Source organism: Chinchilla lanigera, unplaced genomic scaffold, assembly GCF_000276665.1.
Source record: "Chinchilla lanigera isolate Chin_1 unplaced genomic scaffold, ChiLan1.0 scaffold00187, whole genome shotgun sequence".
NCBI classification, from domain to species: Eukaryota; Metazoa; Chordata; class Mammalia; order Rodentia; family Chinchillidae; genus Chinchilla; species Chinchilla lanigera.
Genome location: NW_004955588.1, coordinates 655389 through 679942, shown reverse-complemented (window position 1 = coordinate 679942; position 24554 = coordinate 655389). Strand labels below are relative to the sequence as shown.

Sequence of the window (24554 nt, the reverse complement as noted above, 5' to 3'; positions counted from 1 at the left end):
GGATGCTGGAGGCCAAAGGCTGCCCAAGCAGGGGGTGACCTCGGAGACAGAACGGTGGCTTCCAGTTGGCCGCTAACGGCGGAAGATGGATGCAGCTGGACAGCGCTATTCTCGACGCGATAAGAGGCAAAATCTTGATAACGTCTTTAAAGATGAGTAGGAAAGGGGTCGTAAGTGTGACTGTCTTCCTGGCCGACCCCTTCTCTTTCTTTCCTTTTTGCCCCCTTCCCAAATATCCGTCCCACGATCTGATTTACTAGGGGAGTAGTGTAGGATAAGGGAGAAAAGCCACTGATGACAACAATGGTAACTCGAGGGCGAACTCCATACGTTTATTTACATATAATTTGCATGTTAATATCCTCCTGGAAGTTCGCAACACCCTGCTACTTATCCAGTAAATTTTACTTCCCTCTCGGCTTCCTTACTGTAGCAAACACTACTACCTCTTGGGCCCGCCTCTCAAGTATTGGCCCCGCCTCCCGCAAGTAAGCTCCTCCTTTCGCCCTCTCCTCCCTCCCCAGCGTCCAAATATCTCATCCCCGCCCCCTTTTCTATTTCTGAACAGGCATGTTGCAGGCAGCTCACCCGACTCCTTAGATAACTCTGAGGTCGGTAGGGTCCTGAGCGTCGGGGAAGCAGAAAAGCAAATCCCGGGAAGACAAGCGTGGATTCAGAAGAATTACACATTGAAACCTACTGGGGACTTTTTTTTTGGTGCTGGTTACGCGGCCCGGTCCAACTTCAGGCAGCGTGAAGGCCCATCAGGCAGCGCCGCGGGCACCCCGCAGCCGGGGCCTGGTGCAGCCGCCGCGGCCGCTGTCAGGGAAGCGCAGGCGGCCAATGGAACCCGGGAGCGGCCGCTGCTGCTGAGGCGGCGGTGTCGGCAGTCCGACCCCTACCGCCTGCACCCCTCCGCGGGAGCCCCCCGGAGGTAAGCGACTCTTTCGCCGTGAGTCACCTTTGCGCAGTTGGGGGGTTCCCTCTCCCACCCTGTCCCTCATAGTCTTCCCCGCCTGGGCTCGACCACAGAACTGTCCTCCTGGTGGGCACCTGCACCCCGGGGTCCTTCTCCACCCGCTCCCCTCAAGCCTGGGGTCTTCCCTGCTCTTTGGCTTCCTCTTCTGTTTAGCTCCTCCCTCCACCCCCGGGGATTCCCCCCCCGCCCCTATTGCCTCTGTCCCGAATTATTATTTTTTAAAGGCATGAACCCTTTCTCCGTTAGACCCCTTCTGCAGTGCCTATCCTTGTTTGTCCTTCCTCGTCGACTGTACTTCTGCCCCAGACCTTTCCTATGGACTCCACCTTCATCCCTTTTCCTATTTTGCCCTACTCCTCCGAGATCTGTGCAACCTCACCACAGAGTTCTCATTTTCCTGAGCTAAAGAGTGTATCCCTCCCTTCCTCTGTTGCTTCTGATTCCATTACCTCATCATCATCCACCTACCTTGCTCCTGGCTTGCAAGGATTACCTATTCCCCTTTCCTTAAGGGATCCCAGGCCCTTGTTGTCAACCCCAAAGTACCATTTACATTCCATTTTGACTTTAGACCTTATCTTTCTTCTCTGGGGTGCTTTATGATTCCTATAGCTGTCCTTCAGCTTTGCTTTTCCTCTTTGAAATCCCCTCGCGCTCTGGAGGTTTGTTCCTGTAGGAGAGAGATCTGAGAATACTCCTTCCCACTTCAGATTTCCTACTTTTGACACCTGCCTGTTGTTTCAAAGATTTTGCTGATCCTTGTGTCACTTGGTTGTTTTCCCTGTGGTCCTTTTGTATTCTGTGTCACACTGTCTGCACATATCACTTATTTCAGGATCAGCTAAACCTTGAACTAAGAAAAATGTGTTGGGAGTAGGGGGAGCCTCAGCTGTCTCAGGCTTTTCTGGACAGAAGAGTGTTCCTGAAGGATGGAGCAAGTTTTGAAGAAATCCCTATCAGATTACGTTTTGTTGCCTACTCAGAAGCAGCCACTAGGAGGGATGAACAGGCCTGCGTGGAAACTGAATGAGGTTGTGAGACATCTTGTTTTGGATTATTTATTTTGGGACTGGTGTATACTGGATCACAGAATAGAGTGTCTTCCCACCTTTATCCAGATCCAAGAGGAATCAGTTTACTGACTATGGCTTCTAGAATAGTTTTGGTTGATTTCATAAGACCTCAGTCTGCAGTGGGGTCAGGGGTAATTGGGAAAAGGAACATGAGACAATGGAAAGACCTTGTAGATTCAGAATCACACTCCTGGGTTCAGCATATGACTTCCTCGTGTAACCTCTAGAGTGATCTTTTTGGAAAAATCACCCACTCTTCAGGCATCAATGCAGTAATAGGCTAATAGCAGGATATGGATTGAGGGAAAAATCAATTAAAAAAAATGTGTTTTGTTTATAAAACATTCCAGGTTCTCAGACAAAAGGCATTTATAAATAGTAGTTTTGTCATCCTGAGCATTTTTTCTTTTTTTTGAGACAGGGTCTCGCTATGTAGTACAAGCTGGCCTTGAACTTGCTTGTGTAGCCCAGGCTGGCCTCAAATTCACGACAATCCTCCTCCCTCAGCTTCCCAAATACTGGGATTATAACCATGCATCACACATCTGGCACATCCTGAGAATTTGCCCTCATCTCAGTCTTCCTAGTCTATAACCATGAGTGTAAGTTTGAAACACAAACTCCTAGCCTGCTTCTTTCATCTCTGCTTTCCCCCAGTACAGTGGTGGCAAATATGACATGCATGCTGTACCGGCTGTTTGTTATCGCTGAAAGCTCTGAAAGGTTCATCATCACTGCCCTAGTGCCTTACATTGCTGACCCCCTATGCTGTTGCTTTGTACTTGAATCATAACTCCAGACTGTGAGCAGAAAGTGTGGAAAAGCCCTTTGAAGAAGCTTACTGGAAAAGAAAACTTAGAGTAAGCTGGGACTTAGGAAACTGCCCCGTTGAATGCCCTATCTCTTGTTGCCCTATGATAGTGAAGTGGGCATGTGAAGTTCCATTCATCTTCTGACTCTAGACTTCTTGGAAGCATTTATGCTGTCTCATCCCCCCTCTCCTTTTCTCCCTCAGACATAACCAGAGTACGGCCTGTTCATAATCCCCTTTATAGGAGAAGCTTTACTCCTTGGAAGCACTATTGACCAGAAATCATATTTCCCCTAATTTCCCTGCTTCCCTCAGCTGGATCCACACTGCATGAAAACATATTTGCTAAACACCATCCAAAGGAACAAATGGAGATTTTTATATTTTGGAGAAGAGGTTTAAGAAGATCCTTTCAAGAGAGGACCTACTCCAAGTGCATTTAGGACTTACCTGCAACAAGACAGGAACGGTTCAAAGAAAGGTGAGCGTACAGGTTGCTTTCTTCGCCATCTCTCTATTTCATCAGGGGCTCTGAGAGCTGGCTTGGGCTGTCTAGCTAGATGGAATCTGCTTATACCAGCTCTATGGCCTGCATAAAGAATTCTCAGCCAGATTCAATATTGACTTAACTAATTTGAGACCACTACCTCCCCCTATGCCACACCCCCCATTGTAGCTTGGGAATGCCCTTTCCCCTGATGCCACCACTGTCTGGGGCCTTAAGTAAGCATTTACCTAGTTCCTGGTGGGGCTTGAGACTGCTTAACTACTCAGCCCTGAATTTCTACAAGGAAAATGGAGTGTTTATTCTCTACCTTTACTGTTGAGGTCAGAGAGGAAAGATGAGTTGAGACCTTCTTAAAGAATGATTGAGTTAGACCTTAAGGCATAAGGAGAAACTTCTCAATGGCAGAACAGGCAGCTGAGAGCAGTACAGAGTCACTTTTGAAGAGTGGCCTGGGTTGTATTGTTTTGGTTTTTGTTTTTGAGTTATTGTTAAAGGAATGCATATACTTGATAACAAATCCACTGGTACTAAAAGAGTTCCTGATGAAAACTATACTGTAGTCTCTTTCCTTTCATCCCTACTCCTTCTCCCTCAGAGTTAACCTTTTAGTTATCTTGGTGTTTTAATTCTGAAGCTTATCACCACCATACCTTTAGATAAAATGCTTGTGCCTCTATTTCTCGACTCATTTGTTGTTGTAAAAGAAGGTTTATATCTCTATTTATGTAGTTATATCACTTTTATTTCTTCTGCTTGACACTTGTGTAACTTTAATACCCACTTTGTAGGATGAAGATACTGGCTCCCTACCCTTTTTGCACTTCTCATGATTCATCTCAAAGGCTCCTTTAAACTGGGCCTGGTGACACATACCGGAAATCCCAGCAACTTGGGAGACTGAGGCAGGAGCATTGAAGTTTTGGGGCTAGCCTGGCCTACATAGGGAGACGGTCTAACGAAAAGCCAACTAACAGAATAAAATACAATAAGAAGAAATAAAACTTTTTGTTAATCTTTTTTGGGGGAAGAAATAAAATTTTTGAAAGGGTTGGGGCTGTTACTGTGGTGAGCAACCCAATACATGGTGGGAAGTAGGGGGGAGGATCCTTTAAGAGAAAGAAGAAAGCTGTCGTCTGCTTGATTTAGAAGCAGAGCACTAAGACAGATGATGTGTGTGCGTGTCTAAGAATTGAACCCGTGGAGCCCTGAGCTGTATCCCTAACCCTTTATTTTGTTTTGTTTTGTTTTTAAATTAAGTTGCCTGGGCTGGCCTTGAACTTGTGATTCTTCTACCACAGCCTGCCCAGTAGCTGGGATTATGGGTTTCCACCAACAGGCCCAACTCAGATGATCTCTTAAAGGCCAGTCTGTGAAAATGCAGGAATATATAAAAACATCAGAATTGGTCTGAGGCTATCCGTATTTATCCAGTTCATGGAAAGAGATTTAAAGAGGGGAATGATGACTAACTGGGTTAGGGAATTGATTTGAGGCTCTTCACCATCCTGTCCTGTCCTTTAGTGGAAGCCAGTGGGAGGTTGTTGATCTAGAATCTTTTGAGGTGATGAGGAGCAGGAAGCAGAGTTAAGTGGGAGCATCCTCTCCCTCCAGAATGCTCTGCAGACGTATACTTAACTGCTCAGTCCCACAAAACACACGCATGTACACCCTTTCTACCCTCCACACCCACTGTTCCGCCCTGACCTGACCTGTAATAACCCCTGATGCTTAGTCTTAAGTCCCTGCTTTCCCCAGATGGGAGCTGTAGAGCCCAGTGAGCTGTCTGCACTGGCCCTATACCCACCCTACTTTCCTAAGAGCCAGCTTCAAGGATGGGCACAGACCGCTTCCTTTTCCCTCCAGTCTGTCTGGAAGGTGAGTTTAGGCTCCCAGTGTGACATGTAGAACTTTACCTGTTTGCTTTTAAGAGCTGTAGGAATCACTTTTTTAAAAAATTTTTGAGACAGGGTCCCACTGTGTAGTTCACGATGTCCCTGAACTCGCTTTGTAGCCCATGCTGGCCTCAAACTCAGCAATCCTCTTGCCTCAGCCTCCCGAGTGAGGAGTCACTTTAAATTAAAAATTTGGACTTTCTTCTCACATTTTTCTTATTCTGACTTATCAGGGGAAAGGCCATGAATACAGGATTTGTTCTTTTATTTTCCTTCTAGTTATTTCACTTTCCTTAGAATAGTTAGCCATTAAAGGTATGTATTCTTTGCATTTGGAAATGAATTAATTGATTCTGAAGGCCATATGTGGGTTTAGAATTTGGAGAATCTCTTTTCTATTTCTGTAGTCGAAATTATCATAATAACCTAATTCTTCCAACATTCCTTCTTCCCATGACTTCTTCAAAAACAGGCCAGTAGAGAGGCCTAGCTCTAGTTTAGTGGTTTTGTTTTCTTTGTTTCAGTTGCTTTACACAGAAGAGAAGTCTGGTATTCCTGCACCTCTTTTTTTTTTTTCTTTAGGGATTGAACTCAGGACCTCCTGTACTAAACTACAACCCAAGTCCCCCGCCTTTTTAAAGCATGATCTTTCCAAGTCACTAAATAGACCAGGCTGTGTTTAAATTTGGGATCATTCTGCCTCACCTTCTGAAAGTCCTGGGATTACAGGCATGCACTGCCACAACCTGCGTGTACCCCACCACTACCATTTGACATTGAAACCTGGGCTTACATACTGAGCTACATTCCCCAGGCCTTTCTGGTTTTTGAGATAGTCTTGCTAAATTGCATAGGTGGGATTTGAATTTGTGATTTTTCCTGCCTCAGCCTCCCAAGTGCTGGGATTACAGATATGTACCACCATGCCTGGATCCTATCTTTGTTTTGTTGTTTTTTTGTTTGTTTGTTTGTTTGTTTTTCTGTTTTTCCATACTGGGAATTAAACCCAGAACATTCAGGGTAGCTACATCTCTCACTCTTTTATAATTCTGTTTTGATACAAGGTCTTGCTAAATCACTAAATTGCCCAGACTTGCAATCCTGCCTCCCATAGTGCTGGGATTACAGTTGTATGCCACCACACCTATCTTCCTGTACCACTTAATTTTGTCTGGTTCCCTGGGGAGAAAAAGATGCTGATAGGGGAGTCTGTTCACCAGGGAAGTCCTTTGAATATTGTAGTGTGGGATTCCTATCCAAATCCTGGAGTTGTTCTTCTTTTGCTTAGGGGATAAAAGAAATAATTAAAAAATAAAAAATAAAAAGAAATAATGATATTCTCATAGTCTTACCTCCTTCCTGGTGCCAGTAATAATCCCAGTGTTGATTAGGAATCTGCTGAATATCTTAGTGAGGTCTGAGGCACTGTGTGTGGGAGAATGTCTGAACTTCACTTCCCTTGAAAGTTTAGGGTGTTGGGCTGGTTGGTTTGGGTTGTTTTATTTTGTTTTGGAACTCAAGGTCTTATACATGTTAGACAAGTGTTCTGCCGCTAAGCTCAACTCCTAAGCCCCTTTAATATTTTTCAAAGTGGACTTTTAAGGGGCTTTGGTAACTTTGAAGTCTCTTGAATAGATAAAAAGGGAAAGATGTGCCAAGCATAGAGATGTTGAGAAAGAGTTGATTATATAGGGTTACTGAGGCTACCTTGTGAATCTCACTAAGCAGACCTAAAAGGCAGAGGTTCTAGTTGAATTAACATGACCTTCTGGTAAGAGAGCCCTACAAAGGTGTGGCAAGGAATAATTAACACTTCCTTCTTATTATTCCTGTGCAACCCATAGCTGCGAGTAGAGACAGATCCACGTAGGCAACCATGCTGGTTCTACTGCTCCAGAGGCCCTGCCTAGTTTTAGGAGAGAACATAGTGAAAGAGTTGTCATCTTTTTACCCATACCAAGCTCAAACTGTATCAAGAAAATTAAATTCAGGAATGAACTTCTTGCTTGACAGATTTTGAGAAAGATGAACTAAAGTAGCCCTTTTAGCTGGGCATGGTGGTGCACGCCTATAATCCTAGCACTCGGGAGGCTGAGGCAGGAGGGTCATTGTGAGTTCTAGACCAGCCTGGGCTACAAAGTGAGGTCAAGGCCAGCCTAACTGCATAGTGAGACCCTGTCTCAAAAAGACAAAAAAATTAAAAAAAAAAAAATTAAAAAAAATAAAGTAGCCCTTTTTTCTGTTGATCTCTGAAAACAAGAGTTCCCATCTGTCTTTTTGCAGAACTTTAGTGGTAACTGCTCAGAAGCAGAGAGCTGCACTATATGATATTGGGCAGATGAAAGTAATCTTAATGCTTAACATTTCAGAGGTACAATAAGAGGCACTGGAAGGGTGATAGGAATAAGACCCTGTCTCAAAACAAAAACAAAAACAAAAAAAGTGTCTTAGGTTCAATCTATTTGCATTTTGGGGAAGAGTCCTCTTAAACCCATTTGGCTAATGCCAGATTCTGGAGCCAGGTTATTCTGACAAAATTTCTTCCTATTTTGCATTGATTCTCTTGATCTGGATTTGGTAAGGCTCTGAAGAATTGCTCTTAGAGGATGGCTTTTTGTTTATTTGTGGGGGATAGGATATAGGGGGTACTGGGAATCAAACACACATGCTAGACAAGTACTGTGCACTGAGCTACATCTCCAGCCCTATTTTTATTTTATTTTAAGATAGGATTTCACTAAGTGGCCCAGCCTAACCTTGAACTTATGATTCTCCTGACTCAACCTTCTGAGTAACTAGGATTACAGATGTGTGCTACATTTTGCCTGACAAAAATGGTGGCTTTTGTCAGCAGTATTCTTTAGCTGACTTTCCCTCCAGAGAGTTCTTAGTATGTCTCTTCTCCCCTGTTCTTTAAAAACTATGGACTCATGAGTCTCAGGCTGATTTCCTTTTGCCTTCTTATAGTCCCTCCAGCTTTTGAATGTGTGTACACTATGATACTGCGAAACAGATTTCAAGTAGGAGAAGGCTATTATTGAATGTTTTAGAAGAGTCTCAAGCAACTAATGTAACTCCGATGTTCTACTCTTGCAAAATACTATAGGTATTTGCAAGCACCTACATGCATACACACACATTTACTAACCTTTCAGGTGGTTAGGATTCAGCTAGCATTTATTGAGTACTACTGTGTACCAGGGACTGTGCTAGATCCTTTCACATACATGTATTGATTTCTTCTACACAACAACGAGAAGTACTTTTTTCCCAGTTTGCAACTTGGAAGATACCTGGCTTGCATAAGTTGGCACACCTCATAAAGACAGAGTAAGGATTTTGAGCCCCAGCCTATTTGCCTCCAAGTCCAGGGTTCTTTCCACTGTACTCCAGCTGCCACCACACTGGAGAAAAGGGTGTGAAGTCATGAAGCCAGCCAACCGGAGAAATGGCAGTTTCAGTAGAGTTGATGATTGTTGTTTTAGAGCTGTTTTCTTCTAAGCAAAGCCTGGCATAATATTTGCTGGCTCTTGTCCCCCAGCAGCTTTGAGTCTAAAAGGGAAGGTAAGAAAGTATTTATAAATAGAAAAATACATCAAGATTTTAATAAAGGTGAGGTGAATAGGACCTGTGTGTAAAGTGTTACATGAGTAAAGAAATACAATTTAAAGGGGAAAAGAAAACATTATGCCAGGCAGTTGAAGGGAGACAGAAAGAAAAGAAGGATAGAATTCAGGACAAGGGAATAAGATCCAAATTGCTCCCCATTTTACCTGAGACATTTGTAAGCCTGTATAAATGCAATACTTAAAAAGCTACATTTCACAAACAAGCTAAGCTGAGTCACTTAAGTGCAGCAGGAATGCAGAGTAATGTCATGATCAGAAGTGGAGGTAGTGAGGGAAAGCTTCCTGGGAGATGACTTTTCATCTGACTTGGAAGACTTGGAGGAAAACAGAAAGAGAAGGTGCATAGGAATGTTTTGTGGCAAAGGGAAGACCTGAGGATGGCACCACTAACCACTGTGTGTATGTGTCTCCCTTTCTGTTCCTTTCTTCTTCCTTCCTTCCTATAGTTTGGAAGCTCAAAGTCTGGCTGTAGCCATGGGAGACACAGTAGTGGAGCCTGCCCCCCTGAAGCCAACTTCCGAATCTGCTCCTAGCCCACCAGGGAATAATGGGGGCTCCTTGCTAAGTGTCATCACCGAGGGGGCCGGAGAACTATCAGTGATTGACCCTGAGGTGGCCCAGAAGGCCTGCCAGGAAGTGCTGGAGAAAGTCAAGCTTTTGCATGGAGGTGTGGCCATCTCCAGCAGAGGCACTCAGCTCGAATTGGTCAATGGGGATAGTGTGGACAGTGAGATCCGTTGCCTGGATGATCCACCTGCCCAGATCAGGGAGGAGGAAGATGAGATGGGGGTCACTGTGGCCTCAGGCACAGCCAAAGGAACAAGAAGGCGGCGGCAGAACAACTCAGCCAAACAGTCGTGGCTACTGAGGCTATTTGAATCAAAACTATTTGACATCTCTATGGCCATTTCATACTTGTATAACTCCAAGGAACCTGGAGTACAAGCCTACATTGGCAACCGGCTGTTCTACTTTCGCAACGAGGATGTGGACTTCTATCTTCCCCAGTTGCTTAACATGTACATCCACATGGATGAGGATGTGGGTGATGCCATTAAGCCCTACATTGTCCACCGCTGCCGCCAGAGCATTAACTTTTCCCTCCAGTGTGCCCTGTTGCTCGGGGCCTACTCTTCAGACATGCACATTTCCACTCAGCGACACTCCCGTGGGACCAAGTTACGGAAGCTGATCCTCTCGGATGAGCTAAAGCCAGCTCACCGAAAGAGGGAGTTGCCTTCCCTGAGCCCAGCCCCGGACACAGGGCTGTCTCCTTCCAAAAGGACTCACCAGCGCTCTAAGTCAGATGCCACCGCCAGTATAAGTCTCAGCAGCAACCTGAAAAGGACAGCCAGCAACCCTAAAGTGGAGAATGAGGATGAGGTAAAATTTGGGGAGGGACAGAAAAGCAAGGTGGCAGAGGGCTGCATGGAGTCAGGCTGTCTCATACGGGTTTACTGTGTCCTTTCTGTCCTTCCCTCTGTTTCATTTCACTGATAAAAGCATGGAATGTTAGAATGGAAAAAGACCTTAAAATTCATGTCTTCTAACTGCCTCATTTTACAGAGGAAGAACTCAGAGACCCAGTGAGATAAAGTGTCTTGCCTTGAGTCATATAGCTGATGGCAAGGCTGATACTCCTGTGGAGAGTTGTTTTACTAAGCTGCACTGCTATTCCATTAACTATAGTACCTTCTTACTGAGAACTGTGCCTGAGACCCTCTCCACTCTGGCTTGAGACGTGGAATCACTACCTGAGTCTCTCAGAGCAGCAGCCCTAGGGAAGGGAACAGGGCCCTGGACTTGGTGTGTGCTGAAGGGGGAGGAATGCTGTTAAATAGAACATGAGCTCCATTCTAGCCACTCCTCATAACCCCTCTTCCTCTCCCCTAAAGGTCATGCTTTTGGTCGATTCAGGGTAAGGGTCATTCCCTGTCACTGAGGCATCTGCAGAATGTTCTCCTGCCTGCCTGTCCTTGTGGGGAAGAATGCCTTGCTGATGGTGCCTTTCCCATATCATTTGGGAGAGACACAAAGGGAAGAGAGAAGCAGTTTTGGTAGAGTAAATTTAGTACCTATTCGAGGACCTAAAACTGGGAAAAAACGAAGCCTCAGTAGCAGTTGGGGGTAGCCAGCATAGGATCCAGAGCAGAGAGGGGATGAGTACTCAGCAGTACACAGCCACCCTCTGCTCCACATCTGAGCAGATAGCAGAGAAAGTTACACAGTGGACAACCAAGTTCGGTGACCTGCTATCCCAGTCAGACAATGGTGCTCCAGTCCTCTGTGATTTGCCATTGGGCAGGCTTTTGTCCTGGCTGCCAGCCTAGCCTAAAAAAGAAGGGAGAAAATGATGAGGAATTTGCACTGTTGGAAAATGTGCATAGCCATGGTCCTGGCTTCTGTCTCTGTGGGGCATAACCCACCCACATTTTGATACAATGGGACTTCTTTCAAGTACAGGCAAGTCAGAGTGACTTGGGAAGGGAAAAAGCAGGAGAGAGAAAACTAGACATCCTGCTCTCTCTGGAAATGTGTTATTTTACTATGATAATTTAATAATGGTACCAGGCATGGTGGCACATTCCTATAATCCCAGCACTCAGAAGGCTGAGGCAGGAGGATAGTTGTGAGTTTGAGGCCATCCTGGGCTACAAAGTGAGTTCAAGACCAGCCTGAACTGCATAATGAGATCCTGTCTCAAAAAAGACCAAAAAAAAAGGTAAAGCTACAAGTGCTAATGTTTACTGAGCATTTATGTTGCAAGCATCATACCGTTTAATTCTCACCACAACCATAAGACATTTTACTAGAGAGGAAAGTGAGGTTTAGACCAGTTCAATTACTTGCCCAAGGTCTCTTGGTACTGGGGAATGTCAGATGAAAGCCCATAACAGCCACCCGAAATCATTCAGCTGAATGATTTAGTTGTTTCTCAGCATCTGCTTCCCCAGGTCCCAGCTGTCAGAAGCCCTGGGGAAGAACAGCCCATGCTGTGACCATCTACACTTCCACCTCCATGCACAAAGCCCAAGCTGTTCTCAGCATCAGGATAGACCATTTTCATTTCTGTTTGAGTTTGGCAACAGATCCCAGAGTCTATGAAGGCAGGCTGTTGCAGAAGAAGAAGAACCTTCCAAATTCTGGTGGAACTGAGGTCATGAAGAGCTGCTTCATCTTGAAGTCAAATCGGCGATAGTATGATTGTGAGCAGCCAGAAGTGAATTCCTTAGTGCCTGTTGTCAGGCTTGTCTCTCATCTGTATGCATTTTGTAGACCAGAAAAGCAGAAGACGTAGGGCTTCTCTTGCCCTGTACTGGTCCTGGGCCCCTCTTCCTTCGGGTGTTCTGCTCCAGGACACTAGATACCTCTAAAAGGTGGTATTCAGTGAATGACTAAGTCTCTAGGGTGAGTTCACCAGCTGCCGTTCTTCCCAACCTGGCTACTTACCTTGAGTCACTAGATCCAGGAAAGAAAAGGTATACCACATCCCCAGGCCCTCCTGGGTTATCTGATGCAGGCAGAATGAGACACCTGAATCCACTATGGCTCCTCAGGATATGTGAACAAGAAAGAGAGAACATAAATATCAGTATCACTCAGTTTCTAAGCATTGACATCTTCAGCATAGGGTTCTCTCAAAACCTTCTTGGCATTTTGAAGATGTATATGTCTGGCAAGACCTTTGTCCCCGGTACCAAGGGAATTGGTTCTTCTTCCTCTCCTGCCATGCAACATTCATTCACTCAACAACTAGTTACTGACCTTGTACAGTATGCAAAGTCCTGCTCTAAAGTCACAAAGGATGGCGGACAAATGCTGTTCTTTTCTCTAGGAACTGATAGGGTGATATGAAATCCCCAGTATCTAGGGAACCAGTTAGTTCATGATTCTCTTGAAAAGGTGTTTCCTGCCCATAAGCAGGAAATACACACCTTACTCAAGTAAAAAACAGAATTTTCTAAGGCCTGAGCAGATACATTCTAGAAGGAGAATTTCTAGGTGGGTACTGACACTCTGCTCCTTTCCTATGAGTTCTGTTGTTTAATCTAACTACAGTAGGGGCTGGGGATTTAGCTCAGCGGCAAAGCGCCTGCCTGGCAAGCGCAAGGTCGTGAGTTCGGTTCCCGGTACCGGAGAAAAACCAAAAAAAAAAAAAAAACAATAATCTAACTACAGTAGAGGAACTTCAGAGAGTGAGGTGGGACCTTAGAGCAGAGGTCCAAGGATTGCTGCAGTTTGCTTCCTGCCTGGGGTTTCCCTGAAGAGCGTTTCTTTACCAAAATCTCATGTAAGTTTCCACTTGCTTTCCTTGAGGAATCTTTACACACCTCCACATCAAAGAGCTGTGTAGTACTGATTTTTCCCATCTCTCACTTTTCTCACTTTCACAAACCCCTTTTCTCCAAAGCAGTTATTAGCCTCCTCAGGAAGCACCACTCAGGCAGTTTTCTTTCCCATTTATAACCAAATGATAAGTGTTTTGGCATAGAGTGAGAGATGCAATGAACAGAGTGATTGTGGTACCACCCCTATCCGAGTAGATCAGCTTTGTTTTCAGGACCGCAACCTTTGTACAGAGAAATCTGTTCCATGTCACACTGGAAGCCCTGTGGGCCTTCCAGCCTGATAGGGTATGATGTCATCTTCTTGGCCTCAGGTTTACTCCCTGTGGCTGACTCAGTCCAAGTGACTCAAGCCCAGGGAGTAGGAGGGTTGCAGGCCATGCTATACCTCCCAAGGCTGTTAGTGTATCCACAGGGACCTGTCTGAGAGAATCAGCTGGAGCACTGCCCATGGAGCTAGTGTCTCACCTACCATTCCACCCGAGCCAGCTCATGGGTAGAAACTGAACTACTGAGACTCTGGCATCCTTGCTGCCTAGTTCGCCCTCCCAACTCTATCCGAAGTAAAAGAGCTGTGACACGGGAATGACTCCAAGTGTGGCTTTGCCTTCCATGTGCTCTTCTGCCCAGATTGTTCAAGAAAAGACTTGACTATAGGACCTCCAGCTAAAATTGTATTTAAACCATGAATTAAGTGAGTGAATTGAGCCAATGCTTGAAATACCCATTGTGGAGTAGAAGCTCAGTGCCCACTGCCTTCCTGCCCTGATATCTAAAGGACTTTTCCTTTTGAAGTCCAGGCCCCTCTCCTCTTGCGTATTTGTACACGTGCTGTCCCTGCTTCCCTGCCCTGGTAGACCTTGTTGGAAAGATCCAGGGTATTCTTGTGCATGAGCATTGCCACAGAACTGCCCTGTTTTGTTCATGGACCCCACTATGACACAAGAATGGGATATGGTTAAGATTATTCCCCTGGGTAGGACTAGGATAGCTGCTGCCCTGGGTAGTCAGCTTCTCAGATGGATTTTGCTAGACCCTAACTTCCCAATTTAACTAAAAAAAAAAAAAAAAGTATATTGAGTGTCATGTGAAATAGCCTGCTAGGAAGCCTGAGGTTTGATAAATGCTTAATTGATGTATCCTTACATCCACCAGCATCCACCCTGCAAGTTTCAAGTCATGGGTCTGGGGTGCCCTTTGTCACACAAGTTCAAGGTTGGGATTACTTTTCCCAGGGCGATAATAAGGCTTATTAGAGGGGGAATAGGGGCTTGGCACTGAAAGTTTGGCTCCCTTTACTGCCTAGGATTTCTAACAAACTGGAGGAACATGGCGCTTTCAGTATGGGGGCTATGTAGCTTATTAAATCCAGTCTCTGGTGGTCCTCACAGAGAAGAGGTTGGTTGATACCATATAAGAGGTGAAGAGAAAGAACAAGGAAACTTGGCAGCACAGTTAACTGCCCCAAGGAACCCAGCTTTAGGTTTTATCTTAAAAGGAAGATTACTTCAGGAAGATTGTCCAGTCAGGAGGAAAGCCAGAGAAAGACTTCCTTGTTTCTTTGGCCCTTCTGACCTCAAGGTCTAGGCTGGCCTCCAGCATCGCCTGCAAGTGTCTAGAATCTGGGCAGGTGTGTTTCTGGGTTGTCTTTCTTTCATTAAGCACACAGATAGAGCTGCACAGAAGCAGTTTTGATCCAAGGTGAAGCTAAATTCTTTGCCTTTGTCTCTCTCCTTTCCCTCCCTGCCCCCTCTTCCTCCCCTCACCCTCTGGCCCTTTCCCAGGAGCTCTCCTCCAGCACCGAGAGTATTGATAATTCATTCAGTTCCGTAAGTGGGGCCAGGCTGGGACTGGGTGGCAGGCTCCCCCCATGGCCGCATTTCCTCTCCGTCCCAGGTCTTCTGAGCACTCAGGCCAAGACTGGAGTTCAAAGGCCCCTTTAATTCCTGGGAGTCACTTCCTCCCTTTCAGGTCTCCCAGAGCACCCAGACCTGGAGGATCCCCCCTGACCTTTGCTGCCAGGGCCCTGAGCCCAGGCTCAGATGAGCTTAGTTGATCTCTCAGAGACAGCTGGGGTACCACGCTTCCCAGCTCCCAGCTCCTGGGGCTCCGGAGGAAACAGCTGGGAGAGAGGTAGAATTTACTCCTGGATTAGAGCCAAGAACTGCTTGGCAGAAACCCCCAGGATCCCGTTTCTCCCACCCAGAGCCCTTTCCCTGTGGCTTTTGCCATCAGACCATCAAATATGTATTGAGTCTTCTAAATGCAAGGCCCTGTGCAGGGTGAGCCAATTCCAAAAGCAAATAGGACTTGGTCTGAAGGAAAGTGTTACCTCTCCACTACTGGTGATCTTTTTTAACTTCAGCTACCTTTCTTCCAGGTCTGAGTTCTTCCCTTTTCCCAGCTTATTTCCAAGGATGTTCCTTAATCCCATTCTCCTTTCTTGCTCCCTCTGCACTATCCCGGACCCTCTAGTCCCACAGGGTCTTGGACTTTGTTGCTGGGCAAAGACGTGAGAGGAAATGCTGGACCCCCTGGGAGTTTGGCTGATTTTTTTATTTTCCTTTTTTTTTTTTTTTTTAATGGTCTACCCAATCAGTTTTCTATGTTCTGTGCTAATCCCCTTTAAATCATTATTCCTTTCTCCTCCCATGTAGCAGAGCCTCTCTCTGCAGGCCTGGGGTCACATTTCCAACATACTCTCACATAATTTAGGGTAGGAAGGAATTCTGCCTTTTCTAACCTGAGAAGAGTATGAATTCATTGGGATGGAAAGTCAGTGGAAAGGTGACCACTTGTCACTCAGTGGATAGATTAGGGGATCAGGATGGAATGAGCCTTCAGATTTCCTCTTCTTTTCTTTCTCTATTTGGCCACCAGGATATTTCTAGGGACTGTAGAAACTCAATTCTGTTGTCTTCCTTTTCTTAGCTCTCTTCAACCTTGCTCGCTAAAGTGTTCTGACTCATTCCAGCTGCTTCATTGCTGTGTATTGCACTAAGACAACCTGCCTCCTCCCACAGTGGGGTAGAGACTGAGTGATGAGCTGGCCTTTGCTCTGTCACACCTGCACAGGTGGACCTGGAGCCACTTAGTTTTCAAAAGAAGCTTTCTTTGCAGTGTGAGGGAGCGAGGGTAGAAATTCTCAGTCAGGAAACTAAGCAAGACACACTTAGAGAATGAAATGCTATTCCTATAAAAGGAGGTAATGCTCTTACTAGCTGAGGACAGCGGGAGTGGGGACTAAGGTGGCTGTTTTGGTAAAATGCCCCTTCTGGTAGAAGAGACTGGGAACAGAGCCCTTCTTCATGTCTAGCTGAGTCCATCTTTTTCCACAACTCATCTTACTCTCCATCCAAACTAACTGTACTTTTTCTGGGAATCACTGAAGGGCCTGCCAAAAGGAGCCACACTCAGAGCAGGAGCTTATGAGGAGTGTAGTCACCAAGAGGTAGAGGAAGAGGGTCCAAGGAGGAATCATCCGAGATAGGCCTTCAGGGCCGCCATCAAAGGCTAAAAGGAGCTGTTGCTTTCTCCATCCCCCTGCCCATGCCTCCCTCCCTCCTCCATCTGCTTTTTCTTTGCCCACTGATTATTGGCTGTTCCTCATTAATGCAGTTTGCTCATTTCCGCATTGCCTGCATGTGCACTGATCCCTTATAAGAAATTGTGGGATGGACAAGATTGTAGAGTGTCATGGAGAGCAACAAGTCATTTGGATGCAGAATTGTTCCTTCTGTGAAAGGGGAAATACTGACTTAGATCTCCCTTCCCAGGCCTTGTAGGCCCTGGCAGAGCCCCTCAGTGGAGATCCAGGTCAAGGACCCAAATGGGGAGAGGGGCAGCCCTATTCTTGAGATGAGTGAAGCACTGCAGATATAAGCAGCTCTTCTGTGTGGACCCTGGACAACCTCTCCAGATACTGTCCCCCTGCCTATCCGAAAGCCTTGGGACAGTCCTTGAGGAACACAAGTCTAAGAGAAGAGGAGTACATCCCAGAAACCTGGACTCAGGGCCCCTTTATTCTCAAGAAGTAGACTGGGAGCAATGTGCTGGCTGTACCCAATTTGAGCTCAGAGGGGCAGGGTGGAATTTCCTACCACAGCAAAAAGTTTCTCTAGGCTTTCCTGGGCTTCTTGGCCAACAGAGCCAGGAGTGATTGACAGCGTAAGCCACTTTTTTCTGTAGTTTTTTCACCACCATTTGTTTCATGCCCACCCTCTTTAGCCTGTCCGACTGGCCCCTGAGCGAGAATTCATCAAGTCCCTGATGGCAATTGGCAAGCGGCTGGCCACCCTCCCCACCAAAGAGCAGAAAACACAGCGGCTGATCTCAGAGCTCTCCCTACTCAACCATAAGCTCCCTGCCCGCGTCTGGCTACCCACTGCTGGCTTTGACCACCACGTGGTCCGTGTGCCCCACACACAGGCTGTTGTCCTCAACTCCAAGGACAAGGTAAGCAGGCTCTGGCCCAAACCCTACTGCTGACCTCACTCTACTCCCATGATTGTTCAGGGTTGTGAGGAGTTGCGTACCAACACCCTAGACCCATCATCATCTGTGGTGCGTGTGTCAAGCTGACTCCACCTCAGTGCAGCCATGATTCTCAGAGCCCACCTGTCCCTCTTGGGCTTTGCTCTTCTGGACCAAAGAGGCCTAAACTTTTCAACTTGCCTGCTGCTATTTCTCAAAAGCATTGTTTTCCATCCCTTTATAGTTATTTTGGTGGCTCTGCTCCAGCCTTTCTGTAAGGAATGAGTACTCAAGGTTCAGATTTTTCTTTCAGAGGAAGTGTTGAAGATCAGAATCCTCTTTGAGATAGGGCCCAGTTTGATCCAGTCTTTTTGTCCACAGCAGTTGCCTGGGCCTTGTCTTTATATTTGTTTATTGAAGACAAGGTCTCACTATGTAGTTTGGGCTGACTTTGAGCTCACTATGTAGCACAGGCTGGCCTCAAACCCAAGGCAGTCCTCTTGCCTCAGTCTCCTGAGTGCTAGGATTACAGGTGTGCACTGCCATACCCAGCCTATCTTTAGGACAAGCCAGCAGAGGCTTCTAGGCCTCTCTTCCAAGCTATAATTGATGGTTGGGAGAATTTTGCACAACTGCATTGTCTGTGCATTCTGAAACCCAGCTGAAACATTTAGAAGACTTGTGTACTCTCTCACCCAAATTCTTTATATAGGAATCGTATGACCAGTTCCAGCCCTAAATATGGTATCCATACTATTAAGGGGCTCACGGATGGAGGCTGGAGCTGGGAGTGGGCAGCAGGAGAGCTGTGTTAACCGAGTGGAGACAGTGTTGGAGGTAAGCTGCAAATGTTGTTCTCACTGCCCCACCAGGCTCCCTACCTGATCTACGTGGAAGTCCTAGAATGTGAAAACTTTGACACCACCAGCGTCCCTGCCCGGATCCCTGAGAACCGAATCCGGAGCACTCGGTCTGTGGAGAATCTGCCCGAATGTGGTATCACCCACGAGCAGCGGGCTGGCAGCTTCAGCACCGTGCCCAACTATGACAATGACGACGAAGCCTGGTCGGTGGACGATATAGGCGAGCTGCAGGTGGAGGTAAGGGAGTCCAGAATGGTAGTGTTGAGGCACAGCACCTGCTCTCCAGACGCTTGCACTTCACGACTCAGTAACACACCCTTGGCAGGAGGAGGTGAGTGCCCACGTGAGCTAGCGGGGTAGGCAGTAGAGTGTGACAGCAAGTGCCCTGAGCAGTGCTGGCCTGGATGGAATAGGAATAGGTTCGGGTAGGGCTTGTTCCCCTGAGTGAGTTCAAGTTAAATGTAAGGAGTAATTTTTAGAACCAGGGGAATAGAGGAAATTCATTGAAAATATTTTTTGAACCTCTGCTATAGAAATGTCTCATGAATGCTCAAAATATTACTTTCTAAATTCTGGATTAATTTCCTATATGAACAGTAACCAATTTGCCAGAGTCTATTCTCAGGAAGAGATTGGTTCTGTATCTGAATCAGAACTGAATTTCTTCATATTATCCTAAAAGTATTAAATAAGGTAACAAAATTTTAATGATATGATAACTTCACAACATGGTTTCAGTACAGCAAATTTCCTATGATAGGAAACATTTTGTTGTAAAGACATTGTTCTAGCCAGGCGTGGTGGTGCACCTGTAATTCCAGCACTCAGGAGGCTGAGGCAAGAGGAGCACTTCAAGTTCAAGGCCAGCCTGAACTGCATAGCAAAACCCTGTCTCAAAAAAGACAACAAAACAAAACAAACAAACATATTCTTTCTAGACATTTCAATTATGAAATAGAATGATTTTATTTTTAACAAAGAAAGAAAGTTGTCTTAAGGTAACATAAGTAGTGAATCAGACGTTCTTTCATTCAAGAAATATGCAGTAAGAGCCGTCTGTGTGTCAGACCTGAGTGCTGTATGCTAGTGAACAAGATATGGCCCCCACCTACAAGGAGTCTAGGCCCTAACAGGAGAAGGAAAGGAGCAGTAGGCAGGTCAGTATAATACAGTGTGATCCAGGTTGTGGAGGATAAGTGGAAGGGCAGGGAACACCTGAGGGTGGAGGTCGTCTTTACTCCAGACTCAGGAAGAAGTTGCCTCTCAGCTGAGGCTGAGGATGGTAGGAAGAAGTGGACAAAGAACCTTTGGGCAAAGGAAATTTGTACCAAGACCAGAAGTGGGAGCTGGCCACGACAGGAAGCAAAAGGGCATTTGTCTAGCCATGCATGTAAGGTGAGATAATGATGAATGAGGCTGCAGAGCTTGGCACGTGCCAAATTGTGGGAAGGAGCAGGCCCGCTGTGGGAGAAACTTAGTTTATTCTGCAGTTACAGAGAGCCAGAGTGGGATTTTATTTTTAGAGCATTCTGTGAAAAACTGCCTTTGAGCTTACCATCCAGTTAGTTAGACATAAACATTTAAGAGTAACGTTAAAATATACTGTACAAGGCAGTAAGCATGGGGTATAAGTGGCAGTCAAAAAGGAGGATGCTGGTATCAGAAGGAGAGAGTAACTTCATAGGGGACGTGGGACCTGGTACAATCAGAAATGAGATTTGATTGTGTGACCTAAACGAAGAAATGGTCAGAAGAACAATCTGGAGCCCCAGGGGAAATTCATCCCTAACCACAGAGGGTTCAGTCTGAGACTCAAAGTTGAGGTTTCTGTGATGGTCGTGGCAGTAATTTGTCAATTTTAATGTTGGAGAACCTGTTAAAGATTTACACTTCCACATCTCATTCCCCATTATTCCTTATTGAGACCCATGGGAACCTGTATTTCAGCAAGCGTCTCTGCCAATTCCGGTGCCGGTTGTGCACACTTGGAGACATAGTGCTGCTGGGTCCACATGAGTGCCCAGGCAGCTTGGGTCCCAGAGGTCAGGATGGCGTGGAACCAGGGGAGGCCTCTGAAGTAGGCTGACAGGGACAGGGAAACATGCATGGTGATGGCAACCAGGCAGGCAGTAAGTGAGGGAGACTGTGCTTAGCACTGCTGACCAGCCCTGCCCTGCTGTCCCCAGCTCCCTGAAGTGCACACCAACAGCTGTGACAACATCTCCCAGTTCTCCGTGGACAGCATCACCAGCCAGGAGAGCAAGGAACCTGTGTTCATTGCAGCAGGGGACATCCGGTATGGCCAGCTCATGTCACCTTCATTTCCCATCCCTCTTTCAGACACTGCCTCTCTCTTTGTTCCCTTCATCTGTGTCAGCCAGTGTCTTTTCCTTTTTTCTCTTTATTCTGTGCTTGTCCTAAGGCCACCAAACCTGAAGCGGTAAAGGTATAGGTTGAGATACTGCTTAAACTACTACAAAAGGAATAAGATTTTAAGAAGATTCCAAAGAAATGAAACCACAAGAAAAGAATTTGAGCAGTGATTCTCAAAGTGGGGTCTGAAATAGATATGCTTCAGAATCCAGGAAGAAAAGAAATCAGGGGCTGGGGATTTAGCTCAGCGGCACAGTGCCTGCCTGGCAAGCTCAAGGTCGTGAGTTCAATTCCCGGTACCGGAAAAAAAAAAAAAAAAAAAGCACAGTGCCTGCCTGGCAAGCTCAAGGTCGTGAGTTCAATTCCCGGTACCGGAAAAAAAAAAAAAAAAAAAATGTGGCTAAGAAATCAGAATCTGTTGGAAATGCAGATTGTGGGGTCATTCCCATTCTGAATCACTGCTGGGTTGGAAGAGTGGGAGGGTCAGTGCTCTGCAGCTTAACATGATCACAAACTACCAGAAATGGTCCCATTAATTATGCTTCCTTCCATGAGTCTCTCTCAGCCTCCAATCCTATCTTTTTGTGCCCAGAATCCAGAAACAGTGCAGAGAATGCTGGCATAGACAGGGACATGAGGCTCTGTGGTAACTCCTCCAAGCACATGATGTATTTTCTTCCTGCTAGACGGCGCCTCTCAGAGCAGCTGGCCCACACCCCGACAGCCTTCAGGCGAGACCCGGAAGACCCTTCTGCAGTTGCTCTCAAAGAGCCCTGGCAGGAAAAAGTGCGGTGAGTGGGGTAGGACAAGGTCTCTAATGCTTTGAAATGTCCAAGGAAATTGCTGATTTCCACTGCATTTTTTTTTAAAGATTTATTCCAAGCTATCTCCAAGACAGAGGGGCCCATTTGCCTCAAATCACCATCTCACCGTGTCCAGATATGTTGGGTTCTTTTATAACAAGGAAGAGCAAGGGGCAGGAACACAGTGGAACAATAGGTGTGTTCAGCCTTGTTCCATCCCTTCCTGGACCTGGACTTCTCCCTCCCTTGTCCAAAGGAATGAAATTGGGTTGACTTCCTGTTCCAGGAGCTGCATATTCTGATCCTTTATCTGGGCTGAGGAGTGATTCCCTAAGCCTGAGAAAGTTTGGAGGAGCTACTTGTCCTGAAAGGGAAAAAAAGCTGGGTGTGGTGGTGCACGACTGTAATCCCAGCACTCAGGAGGCTGAGGCAGGAGGATCGTTGCAAGTTTGAGACTAACCTGGGCTACAAAGTGAGCTCAAGTCCAGCCTGAACTGTGTAGTGAGACACTGTCTCAAAAAGACAGAAGAAAGGGGGAAAAAAACTAACATAAATGGTTTCTTTTTTTTTTTTTTTTTTGAGGCAGTATCTTGCTATGTAGTTTAGGCTGGCTTTGAACTCACTGTGTAGCCCAAGCTGGCCTCAAACTTGCAGATATCCTCCTACCTCAGCCTCCTAAGTGTTGGAATTACAGGTGTGTGCCACCATGCCTAGCAAATCCTCAGTTTTAAGGGCCTGAGAGTGCCATATTATCTGGCTGGCTCTCATGTTGGATTGGTGTGCAGATTTCATCAAAGGTAGCTGGAACACAAATAAAGAGAAGCCTTAAAAGGCTATCACTTGCTGGGGCGTAGAGGTGCATGCCTGTAATCCCAGCACTCAGGAGGCTGAGGCAGGAGGATCATTGGGAGTTCGAGGCCAGCCTGGGCTACATAAGTGAGTTAAGGCGAGCCTCAACTACATAGTAAGACCCTGTCTCAAAAAGAAGAAAGGAAAAAGACTATCACTAAAAGCCAGGCGTGATGGTACATCTGTAATCCCAGCACTCGGGAGGCTGAGGCACAAGGGTCACTGTGAGTTCAAGGCCAGCCTGAATTACATAGAAGACCCCATCTCAAAAAAAGGAAAAATAAAAGAGAAAAAGGTTATGACTGAAGATTGTGAGGTCAAATGCAAAAGAGAAATAAAGTAAAAAAACATCTAGCAACTACACCTGCTAGAAGGGCCTTCTGCTTTAGGCAGTCATACATAAGAACACTCTTTGTCTCTGCAACTCCACTTATTTTAGTAGGGTTGACTCCCCCATGACTCTACCAGTTTCCTCCCTTGTCTCTGAATGCATTTTCTTCTCTAAAGACCAGTTAACCCTTAACACTGAGGGAGCTTTCCCCACTGATGGTCAGTCAGTCAGAATATGTCCCATGTTGGAGGGATGTGACATTTGACTAGAGTCAGGATCATAAAACCCTTCTTGCCAAATTTGAGCAATATCCGAGATTTAGAAAGAGTGATTCTTAGGGCTGGGGATTTAGCTCAGCGGCACAGCACCTTCCTGGCAAGCACAAGGTCATGAGTTCGATTCCTGGTACTGGAACAAAAAAAAAAAGCCTGGTGTGGTGGAGCACCCCTGTAATCCTAGCACTCAAGAGGCTGAGGCAGAAGGATCGTTGCAAGTTCAAGACCAGCCTGGGCTACAAAGTGAGCTCAAGGCCATCTGAACTGCATAGCGAGACCCTGTCTCAAAAAGACAAAAAAAAAAATAGAGTGATTCTTAAGCTGAGTTTATCTAGAGTCCAATCAAGTCTAATCCTGTCTGTTCTGTAGTCAGCATCCTAAAATATTAGAACACTGACAAACAATAGTTAGAAAGCTTATAGACATAAAACAAGCCAATCAGAGCAAAGCAAACCTGCTCTGTGAGGTAGACTTGAACTAAGAAACATCATTACCAAGTTAGCTTAAAAATGCCGGTATTTCTATGAAGCAAGCTTAGTTCTGCCAAATAAATACTTAAGAGTTCCCTTTTCTTATGTTTGTTGGGTTTTTTGTTTTTGTTTTTGTTTTGGGGGGGCGTTTTTTGGTACCAGGAACCAAACTCAGGACCTTGCACTTGCCAGGCGGGCGCTGTGCCACTGAGCTGTATCCCCGGCCCTCCCTCTTCTTGTAAACCCACATACTGCCCATCTTTATTGCCCATCTGCCTCCAGCAACTCCATCAAATTTCCCGGTACCCCGCGTCCTCACCCACATGTCAACACCCTGTGATAGCCTTTACTTCTTTCTTAACAGGCGGATCAGAGAAGCCTCCCCCTATGGCCATCTCCCCAACTGGCGGCTCCTGTCAGTCATTGTCAAGTGTGGTGATGACCTTCGGCAGGAGCTGCTGGCCTTCCAGGTGTTGAAGCAACTGCAGGTAAAGAAACAGAAAGGGAGACAGGGATGGTGGCACATGCCTGTAGTCCCAGCAGCCAGGAAAGCTGAGGCAGGGGAGTTGCAAGTTCAAGCCCAGCATTAGTGAGACCCTGTCTCAAAAAACAGAAGGGGCTGGGGATGTAGCTCAGTTCAATGCCCCTGGGTTCAATCCCCAGTACCCCCCAAAACATACACAAAAGAAATAAAGGAGGGAGGGAGGGAGGAAAAGGGAGCTCAGCCTAACTCCAGACCACCTGAGCAACCACACAGGGGCTGCAGGGAGCTCTGCTGGGGACCAGCTTCCAGCCCACCTCTCAGTTGGAAGCAGATTAAACTACAGCTGGCCAGGCCACTCCTTTCCCTGGGAACTGAAGTCCCAGAAACAGCTCCAC

The 24554-nt window shown here is 46.2% G+C and overlaps 1 protein-coding gene across 4 annotated transcripts in view; it reads left to right on the top strand.

Annotated features, from left to right (window-relative positions):
* Nucleotides 1-568: 568 nt before the first annotated feature.
* The window catches only part of Pi4kb (phosphatidylinositol 4-kinase, catalytic, beta), a 31195-nt gene continuing 7209 nt past the window's right edge, over nt 569-24554 (top strand). The window contains exons 1-9 of one of the 4 annotated variants that reach the window (XM_005414515.1): nt 844-934; nt 3179-3344; nt 9339-10275; nt 15023-15067; nt 17466-17693; nt 18584-18811; nt 20761-20870; nt 21634-21738; nt 24040-24163. In XM_005414515.1, the coding sequence (XP_005414572.1) occupies nt 9367-10275; nt 15023-15067; nt 17466-17693; nt 18584-18811; nt 20761-20870; nt 21634-21738; nt 24040-24163 (1749 nt within the window). In that variant the 5' untranslated portion in view covers nt 844-934; nt 3179-3344; nt 9339-9366. Of the gene's footprint in view, nt 935-3178; nt 3345-9338; nt 10276-15022; nt 15068-17465; nt 17694-18583; nt 18812-20760; nt 20871-21633; nt 21739-24039; nt 24164-24554 lie in introns of all 4 variants that reach the window. The other 3 variants (XM_013509921.1, XM_013509922.1, XM_005414516.1) reach the window with 3 other exon arrangements.